The 10,964-nt window shown below is 40.2% G+C and overlaps 1 protein-coding gene across 2 annotated transcripts in view; it reads right to left on the reverse strand.

Annotated features, from left to right (window-relative positions):
- RTTN (rotatin) overlaps nt 1–6,928 on the reverse strand; it is a 138,003-nt gene extending 131,075 nt beyond the window's left edge. Inside the window, exons 1-5 of one of the 2 annotated variants that reach the window (XM_060029205.1) lie at nt 6,884–6,928; nt 6,356–6,543; nt 5,246–5,423; nt 3,483–3,572; nt 940–1,030 (exon numbers count right to left, since the gene is read on the reverse strand). In XM_060029205.1, the coding sequence (XP_059885188.1) occupies nt 940–1,030; nt 3,483–3,572; nt 5,246–5,423; nt 6,356–6,543; nt 6,884–6,914 (578 nt within the window). In that variant the 5' untranslated portion in view covers nt 6,915–6,928. Of the gene's footprint in view, nt 1–939; nt 1,034–3,482; nt 3,573–5,245; nt 5,424–6,355; nt 6,544–6,883 lie in introns of both variants that reach the window. The other variant, XM_060029204.1, reaches the window with a different exon arrangement.
- Between the last annotated feature and the right edge of the window lie 4,036 nt (nt 6,929–10,964).

Here is a 10,964-nt window from a genome sequence, read left to right on the forward strand (position 1 = left end):
AATGAAACTGGTACTCCTCTCTTATCTCATGGAGAGGACACCTCTGAACTTCTCTGAAATATGTGCCCTCCTAGGGATGTCACAGTCGTTCACCTCTCACCCCAAGAAACCAAACCTGCTCTCAGCCCAGCTCCAGTCCACCCACAGTTCACCACCCACAGGCGCCCAATGGAGACCATACCTCCTCCTTAGCGACTGACTCAGAAGTGACAGATCAACACCACCCCTGCCCCATCCCCGTGGGCACGCTACCTCTTCAATATGTTATTCCAAGAGAATTTACTGACGCCCATCAGTAAAAAGGGCCATCATCCAAAGCCATTTAATAGCATCCCCCTGTATTGGGCCCTAACTATAGAAGTTGGTCTTTATTTTTCACATTCTCACCAAAAAAGGGCAGACAACTCATTTGATGTGGCAGTCACTGAAATTACATTTCAGCAAAAAGTGAAACTAGACATTAAAACAGTCTCCAAACTTCTAGATATTGGCTCTCTACTTTTGGGGGTGATGATCAAATAAAATCCAATACATCAGATCAGATCAGTGGTCCCCAACCTTCTCCTAACAGAGTCCACGTTTTGAAATACATTGTCTACTAAAAAGACTGCATTTATGTTTAATTTCTCCATTTTTATTCACCAAGGGCCTAAGCAATGGCCACCAATCTGGTTAATAAGAGATGACTCACATCACCAAGGAATGCACAGGATTCTAAGCATAAAAAAGAAACGATGTGAAGCCTGATTCAAGGCAAATAGGAATTTTCTGGCTTGATTTTTGAAATACTGAAAATCATTCATATATTCCCACTGCTACCTATCACAGCCACTCAGTATCTTTTTTCCTGATGAAAATGTACAGTAATAACTCTCAGACTTCATGGTTATAAATATCAATACCAAAAGCCAAAACACCTGAAATACATCAGGTACATACCTTTCATTAGAGGAGAGAACATGCCTATCAGCTGTGGTCAGGGGGAGCCAAGGGAAGGTAGAAAACTTCAAACACTTCGCGGTCGGATTTGCTGCTAATGGAAGAGCAAAACTTAAGGCATCAAAGGAGACAATGCTGACAGATGCACAATGTTCAGAGTAAGGCTTCACCTTTAAAACAAGTCCTCAAATAAAGTCCCAGCCTACAGTACCCTAAAATATACCGAAAAGATCAGCTGCAAATTTCTTCCCTCATAGAATAAATAACAGAGCTCTCTTCTCATAATTTAAACAGAACTCATATATTATTATTAGAAAGGTATTAAACACAAACCAATATTGAATGACATTTAGAGCATCAATTAAATTTTCTATTTCACCATGTGGCTAACCAGAACATAGAACATAAACAAAAAAGGAACTGGCATTTGGAGATCTCTAACTGTAGAAATTAAAAACAATATAAACGTAATCATATACTATATTTAATTAGTCATGTTCAAATATCCTAAATCGTGTTAGATATTTAAACCTCTTTGAAGATGACTCAAAGACAATAAGATTAAAGTTCAAATATCAGTGCTCAGACAAGATTAAAAGAAATCCGAGAAACCAATGCAATTTTATACTACCTTCCTTCAAATTATTTTTAAACACATAGTGTACAGGTTAAGGTGGCAACACATAAGCCCTTCCAAATGGGCAACAGTCTTTCTGCAAAATGCTCTGAAAAGAGCATGGAATTGTTAAATTCAGATAATAGTATTATTAAATTCTCAAACATAGTAGTTGCTTCCTTCAAAAGTGCTAACATAAAAGCAGGGTTTACTTTCTAAGGGAAAAACAAGAGGTGGATGGAGGGAAGGACAGGCTTATACTGCACACATAAAGATGTGTCCAAAATAAGCCATACCATCAATCCACAAACTGCAACTCACATAAAGGTATGTTACCATCTCAATCTTCCTGAATGTTTCAACCACTTCACTGAAATACCCATGATTCCCAGCCCTGAAGACACTCCGTTCAGATGTCTCTCGTTGTCACTCAATTAAGCCTCTCAGCCACAAACACAAAGAACTACCATGTCAAATCCAAAGCTCCCGGGGCTTCCCTGGTGGCACAGTGGTTGAGAATCTGCCTGCTAATGCAGGGGACACGGGCTCGAGCCCTGGTCTGGGAGGATCCCACATGCCGCGGAGCAACTAGGCCCGTGAGCCACAACTACTGAGCCTGCGCGTCTGGAGCCTGTGCTCCGCAATAAGACAGGCCGCGATAGTGAGAGGCCCGTGCACCGCGATGAAGAGTGGCCCCCGCTTGCCACAACTAGAGAAAGCCCTCACACAGAAACGAAGACGCAACACAGCAAAAATAAATTAATTAATTAATAAACTCCTACCCCCAACATCTAAAAAAACAAAACAAACAAAAAAAACATTGGTTGAAAAAAATAAATGCTAAAAAAAAAACCACCAAAGCTCCCTATAAGCCTAACAAAACTTTTCCAGAAAGGAAAAGTCAAGTATTTTAACAGCTGAACAAGTTTTCTGTTCTTTCTTATGCTGCACTCAACCTGAGAGTTTCTATGAAATCGCTTTTATAACAGAGGGCTACCAAACTGAGTCACATTGGATGCTTGACGTCCGCATATATATCCTTGGAAGCAGCCTTTTAATTTCAACCATGCAGGCAGTAAGATGTGAAGTACATGCTTACTTAACCATGCCCTAACTGTGTCGCCTAGTACAAAGGTTTTATCCTTTCTAAGCCCCAGTGTTCCCATCAGTAAGATGGCGTTAATAATAATATCAACCTCACTGGGACTCCATGAAGATTCATTCATTCATTCAAGAAATACATACTGAGTGCCTAATACATTTCTGGCACTGTTCCCCACACCCACACAGGTAAAGCAGTATTTGCAGCTGTCATTAAGCTTATAATGAGGGAGACAAACAGGAAGTAAATGAATACATAATTTAATAAATACATATAGGAAGAAAACCAAATGTAGATAAAAAGTGATCACTGGCTAGAGTCCTCGGGAAGGTCTCTTTGAGGAGGCGGCATATGACTGACCAGAGACCAGACGCAAAAAGACCTGGATGACATTCCTGAGAGAGGCTCTAAATCAGAACTCTTCAGTCAACTGAATGTTGGAGTAAAGATAAATGAGGAAACAAATTTGATCCTGAGCCTCTGGCTTGAGTCACTGGGTTGACAGTACCGCTTAGTGAGCTGGAGAATTAATGAGGTGGTGTGTACAGTGCACAGCTCAGCTCCTAACAAAGACTCCCAGCTCGATAAGCACCAAGTACCACGGCCACCATTACCACCGCCTACAGAGCTGGTCAAAGGCACTTAGAACAATACACAGTTTCACCATTTAGACTCTATATCCTAATCTAACTTGAGGGAACAAACTTTCAGTTTGGTGCTTAAACATTTAACTCTGACCACAATACGTCTTCACAACAATGAGGGAAAGTACATTAATTTCCAACTTCCCAGGTAGACAGGACCCACGTCCCTGTAGATACACACCCACAGGTCTCGGAGGCACTTCCATCTGCTGGAAAGTACTTTTGTCTTGAGGAAAATATCCCGTTAAGATTTCAGGTTGCTGTGGCAATTCTGAAAAGAAAATATATATTACTGTTACTGATGCATTATTTGCTGAAAGTGAAACTTGCTCTTTTCAAATACAAATGGTTTATCTTAAGTTTCTGAATCACTTTAAAAACTAGAAAAATAATCCAGTTATGGTTCTCTGAATAATCTGTCCTCCTAAAGAGGAAAAAAATGTAGATGCCGAGTCAATTTCGAATTGAGGGGTTTTTTCCCTCTCTTTTACTGTTACGTAACTACAATTATTTCTTAGAATGAAAACATCCACAATGTACATAAAGAATCTGTTACAAGGTACTTATTCAAGAACTGTTCATCTCAGCTTCTTAGTCCATCTCTCTCCTCTCCCTTACTCTACATATTTCCTGATCACTTCGATTCTCATGTTTTTTAAGAAAAAGTTGTCAAAAGCAAGAGTCAGACACTATCTTTCAATAACTCTGACGATCCCCTATCATACATGATTACATATTCAGCACTTCAGTTGTCATGAGATTGAGAATGAAGAAAAGGCTAAAACCAAATTTTGTCATTTTCTGTTTGAAGTTCTCATGCCAGTAGTTCTAATGTTAATACAGAAAACTAAAAATTAGCCCTAGACCATACCTCTAAACTCACCTGCAAGGAACTAGGTGGAAAATTCATGATTTAAGATTCTACTTTATTTGTTATAGCTTAGACAGAAATTGCAAAATACACTGTTAAAAATCACAATCACACGAGAAACTCAGTAAACGGCAGCTGCTACTGTTGTTCTTGTTAACAGCGGGCCCGAGGGTCACAGCAGTGGCAGTACAGCACTGGCATAGAGAAGAATAGGGTCTAACAGATTAAATGAGCAAAAACGCAGTTTTTTATACTTTTACTACTCAATCGTTTAAATTTCAAGAGCATTTTCTTTCCTTCAAATCAATTTAAATGCTTTCCATGAGCAAGGCACTATACTGGACATCAAATAATAACAAGAACAACAAGTAACAGTAGCAGACAAGGATTCTGTGCTTAATATACACCAGGCCCTATGCTGAGCACCGTCCAGACATTGCCCCACTTAATCCTTACAAAAATCCTATAAGATGTTCTTGCTTATTGTACCAATTTTTGGATGAGGAAACTAAAGCCTGGAGGGATTAAGTACCTTAGCCATGGTCACCCAACTAGTGGCAGAACTGGGACTTAAATCCACGTCTCTTTGACTCTGATCTTAGCCAGTATACCATGTGTAGCTCATTTTGATTGGACCCCGTAACAAAATCATAAGCAGGGCAGACATCCTCCCTAGATGAAGAACACAGCCCCAAAATGCAAGTATAAAATATTTAAAACAACGTCTGGCACATAGTAAAGAGTGCTCGATGAAAATCTGTTGTTATTGCTAAAAGAGATAATCTGTCAAACTAGTCTCACAAAAAGAAAGTCACTTCATCTTTTATGCCCCTTGACCAAAACAAAAACACACAAGTATCCTCCTCTCTGTAACATTACAGGAGGGGAATTAAGATCAAATTCATGTAAGTTAACATAAGAAAAATAAGAGTTGCGGGGGGGAGAGGAGGAGGATTGTTTGCTTTTTTTAATCTAAGGTTCCTTTCCTTAGAATTAACCATTAGAACCAATATATTATATTTTAACAGACTGACTGACTGATTGATTTCATCAGAGTGATTCCAAAGAGTTACCAGTTTGATTGGTTTGGTAAGATGCAGAATGTAGTTCAGGAACTTCTGAAGGAAGAATAAAAAGTCCATCCAGAATGCCATCAATTTCAGCCTGTAGATTCGGCTCCACATTAGAACGAAGTTTAGATAAGAATTCGACTGCACCAAGGTCAACCAAATGCTGGACTGCTGGGGGATACTGAAATAAGAAAAGGAGTGTCTTGAGAACAACTATAAATATCAAAATCTCCAGACTTTATTTTACAGCAATCAAAATATGACATTATTTTTGGTATACCAGATGTTCATTTTTAAAACATAATTTTTGCAGTGATATACATAAGACATAGATTTACAGAGACATACGTAAAACATTTAATAACACTTATGAGAGAAAAGCCCAGACACTGAACACTAGAAATGCACACTATCCATTCCTACTTTCATTTATTAAATTGATTACTTCTCTTCACTGACACTCACTGTATCCTCTTCTACCTCCAGTCACTCAAAGGATGCCAAAGTAATAAGTATCTCCTACAACTGCACAGTGATTTACAGTTTGGAAAAGTTAAACCTGCCACTTTGATATCTGACCCTGACAACTAACTACTCTCAAGACAGACTGAGAAACATAAATCTGAAAAACAGATATGGGAAAAACAGGTTAACATACTTGTGCTGTTTAGTATCATGGTCTGTAACTTTATCTTTAAATGTGTTCTCTTTTATACAAAGACATCTCATTGTAACATGTAAATGACAGAACCATCAGGGAAAACAGAATGACAAGTATTAACCTCCAAAGACGATCCCCCAAATCAGAACATACCTGAACTCAGAAACTGTGTTACTTCAGAACACAGCAGAGACAATGTGAGATTCAACATTACAAATAAGAGAAAAGGAGAATGGAGCATTATATACTCCATTATATTATTATATTATATATATTATACTCCAATATATATACTCCATTATATATTATATACATATTTAATAAATGAATTAAAATTCAACGTTCACAGCTGTTTCTTAAAAAATTAATAATTTAAATTTTCAACAAATGCTACACTTAAATGACTACGAAATACTCACTTGTTCGATTATTTTATTTCAAAATGATCCTACCTTAACCAACCTGTTCAACAGACTCAGAACCTCTTCTTTCATTGGAACGGACGGGAAATTGAACCATTCCAGCAAATGGAGAAAAAGGAGCCTCTCCTGAACCAGATCAGCACAGCAGATTAAACTGTGCTCAATCTTGCAGAGAATATTCTTGAGAGCGCGCGCCCTGATCTCGGCCAGCTGATGACCTGTCAAAGAAGACAGCACAGAGCTATTTCCCGACTCCAAAGAGACGCCCACAGGGAATTTACCCTAAAACTTCGTTATCTACGCTGCGGGTGGGAGCGGGGTAAAGAAGGAAATAAAGAAACCAGTTTTTTCCACACGCAGGACGCTGGTGCATTCACGACGCGAACTGCGGAGTTTACACAAAGTCCGAGGTGGGCCCCCGGGGGCTGCCCCGCCGAAGCCCGGACAAGACAGGAAGCCGTCGCGGGGTGGCCCGGCCTCGGAAACGTGACACAGCCATTCTCAGCAAGCGGCCACGACGGGTGGGCGACCCGGGCGAGGGGCAACTCAGACTGTTACCCAGTTTCCTGATGAGCCCCGTCAGGACCATCTCTTCCCGCTCAACCAGCCGCCGCCGGAGAATTAAACTGCCGCGCCACAGCGTCCGACCACAATTACTGTCCCCCTAGAAACCCGGCCGGTCCGAAAGCGAGTTCCTCAACGCCTGAGCGAAGGACCCAAAGAGTGAGAGACATTCCGTGAGCTGTCCCGGTCCCCGCGCCAACAGAGAAGCTTACAGTCTCGCTATAGTGACTACTATGCAGTTCCTAGACAGTGGACTCCTTCGTAAGAACTGGAAAGAATGAGGAGTCAAGCAGGGATAGAACGCGTTTTGGCCGCCGTGCACGTCGGGAGTTGTAGTCTTCGCCAGTTCGTGCTCTCCTCCGGAATTCCGGACCCGCCACCGCTCCCGCCTGCCTGGGGTTCCGGCGTCCAAGCGCGGGCTGCGGCGCGGGCTGCAGAGGCTCGCGCAGAAGCCCAGGTCGGCCCTGCACCCTCCCTCTGAGAGGGGTTCGTTTATGACCCTGTCAGTGTGAATTCTCAGCTCCCAGAACTTTACAACTTAGAGTGCAGCGTTTTGTTAGGATGACGTACCCCGTTCCGCCCCTACCTCCCTGCCGTTACTAAATGGCTTAACCTCTTTAACTGTGAGATGCACCTGCACAATCATGCAATGACCTTGGATACCTGGGTTCAGAGTAAACAAGCCGAAACAAAAATGAGAGCGGCGGCGGGGGCGGGGGGGAATAACTTAACAGGAGAGAAAAAGGGAGCTGTAGAAAGAAAAGGGAGTGAGTAGGAATTTGAATTCGTATTTGAATGCCACTAAAGTTGCCTTTATGCACTGTGATCGGTCTGAACTAATAGAAAAAAATCTAAGCAATGGTAAGAGCAACCACAGCAAAACTAAATTTGTAAAGTGATTTGCATTTTAGAGAACATTTTATCTCATGGATTTTTTCATCCCTGGAGAAAGGATGTCAAGGCAGCAATTCCCATTCCTATTTTGCAAAAAAAAAAAAAAAAAAGGGAGTGGGGGACTATGTAAAATCGGAGAAGAACCTGGCCCACAGCAGCTAGTAAGTGGCTGATTGAGGACCCGACCTTATGTTTCTTTGTCCCATTGTTCGGACTTTGCTGCCTCTACAAGTGTGTAGGTAAAAGAGTGGTGATATTTGAGCTGGAGCTTGAGGGATAAGTAGGAGTTTGTTTGCCAGGCAAAGAAATGGAGTAAGGGAATTTCTGCCAAAGAAAACAGTACATGCAAAGGCAAGAATTCATAGTGAGTCTGTCAAAGTCAGGGAAAATGAGAAAGTCTGTGTGGCCAGATTACCTCTGGGAGGAAGCGAAGAAGGGGAAGGGGCAGCTAGCATGCTGGTTATTCTCCATGTGGCCCTGCAGTGGCTCCTTCCCACTCTGCCAGCCTCTGCAGGTAACTGACTTGTACACAGGAAAAGGCTGCACCACCCAGGCTCCCTGGCCCTCAGGCATCCAGGTGACTGTGGCTAATGGGAGAAACCAGAAAGAACTCAGACGGGGGAAGAACGAGACTGTGGATATTTAACCAAGACTCTGACAGCCCATACCTAAGCCTGCCTGGCCAAGAGTGTAACAGTGGCTGCCTTGCTCAACCCTAGGACAATAGTTCCTGATGCATAAGTGTCCCAAATGGACCAAAAAATGGAAACTGTGGAGGCACTTATACCAGCTGAGAAGTATCTGTAGTTATACAGGTATGAAGGATTTAGATGTAGATTTGAAATGTCAAGATCAAAAGGCACAAAACAGTTCAGAGGAATAAGAGAAATAATTTTTCAATGATATTTCTAAGTTGAATGTTATTTCTAAGTTGATATTTCTAAGTTGAACAGTCTTAGGTGATAATAAACTGAGGATGTCGTTGGTATGGGGTGATGATACCTGTGGGAGAAAAAGAATTTAAAACAGCCATTTTGTAAGTAAAATGGGGGATCAAACTATGAAATGATATAATTTACATTGCTTTTATATTCTAACTTATTGTTGAGCATATATTGCTTTTTAATTAAACAAAAATCATTAAGTCCTGCTTATTACATTCAAAGCAAAACAGTTATCCATCATTTTCCTATTAGACTAAGTATTGATTTGCCAATTTTTCCTCAAAATATCAACCTTCAATTTATTAATTCTACTGTTAAAAAAACATACATAGGGACTTCCCTGGTGGCCCAGTGGTTAGGACTCTGTGCTTCCACTGCAAGGGCAAGGGTTCGATCCCTGGTCAGGGAACCAAGATCCCGCATGCCAAAAATATATATATATATTCCAATGTATTTGCTGTACTTTTATTTAATATCAGTTACTTTCTCCTTCCTTCCTTAGGTTTGTTTTGCCATTCCTTTTCTAACTTCTTGAGGTTAAGCTTTTGTTGCTTTACTTTTATTCTTTCTTATTTAGTTATAGTGAATTTTAAGTCCATGAATCTGTACCTAAGAAAATCATCAATCATATATCATGAATTCAGATTTATAATATTCTGTTATTATTCTCAACCATCCTGAAACTGCTGTTTTGATATTTCCTATTTCACCCAAGATCTATTTAGAAGGGTGGTTGCTGTCTTTGTTGCATATACTTTAGTTATTAATGTCTACTTTTTTATATCCCAGTCAACAGCTGGGGCTTTTGTAATTTTGAACTTCAAGGTCAAATATTTTAAGTGATGCCCAAATACTTGAAAAAAATGGACAATAGGTATCTGCATAGACGTATGGAGAACTGTATGTGTATGTATCTTTGTAATTTTCTATGCGTACTCTCAACAGTTTTTGTTATATTTATTTGAGTGCAAACAAAATAAATACACGTCGAATTTTACATGATGGTAAATGGCAGTCATTCAACTGGCAGTACATATGTGGATCAGGAAAGCGGTGAAGGATGAAGATCTTATGTGTTGAGGTCTGCTTATCAGCACAAGCCATGCAACATTATGGAGAACCACATGTGGACCCAGAGCACAGGTCAAATTCTACTAATTACTCCCGAGATCCACTTAATTCTCAATTGTTCTTCAACCTTACAGTCATACTCATAAATCACTCATTGCCTCAGTCTGCTATATCAGATCATTCAGATTAGATGAAAATATTTACACAGGAAATATTCAGTTGCCCTCCTAAGAACTCATATGACTACTATCTATGGTGATTTATTCTAGGAGAAAAAGAAATGCTTACTTTTGTTTTCTCGAAGAGATGTGCAGTTTTACTCTCCTCACAATTTGGACATGAATTTTAACACTTGGGGTTATGTACAGTAGGTCTGCCGGTTGTGAACCTGAGTCTTTCATACACTTTATTCCTGCTGCTTGACTCACTTGAAATATCTGGCTCAGAGCTGTATAACCAAAGTATTGCATGAGCACAAACTTTAGAGCCAGACAGGCAGAGATTTAAAACCAACTTTGCAACATTAGCTGCATAATTGTGGATAAGCTTATGGTTGCAAATGACAAAACTCTAACTTGAACAAGTAAGCAAAAATGAGTTTTTATTATCTCACTATAGAAAAGGATCTGGCCTCAGAGACTCAAAAATATCACGATTCTTTTTCTCAATCTCTTTGCTATGCTTCTCTCAGTGTGTTTCATTCTCTTATATTACTGGCAAGATTCTCCACAAATGTAGGAAAAGCAAGGATTGTGATCCAGGCTTCCATCTTTCCATGTAATGACTCTAGGAGAAAAGGAAACCTTCTCCCTCAACATCTGGATATCAAATCCATGATAAGAACTTCATCAGAATCATTATTATGAGATTACCTGATCCTAGGTTACTTGTTCACACTCTCTGAACAGTAGGGCAGGATATTTTAACTAGATCTAATAACAAGATACTATATTAGGGTCACAAGGAGGTGGGCGGAAGACTTCCACTAAGGAAAAGAATGGTATTAACAGAAAATGGGGGGAAAGAATTTTGGGTAGGGGGAAAAACAACCTGATGCCTCTATAACCTCAACTTCTACAAGTAGACATTGGGATTAATAATAGTACCTACTGATAGGACTGTTTGAGGACCAAAGGAGAAAACTCAGAGAAAGCACTTATCCCAGG

The sequence above is a fragment of the Delphinus delphis genome, chromosome 13, assembly GCF_949987515.2.
Source record: "Delphinus delphis chromosome 13, mDelDel1.2, whole genome shotgun sequence".
NCBI classification, from domain to species: Eukaryota; Metazoa; Chordata; class Mammalia; order Artiodactyla; family Delphinidae; genus Delphinus; species Delphinus delphis.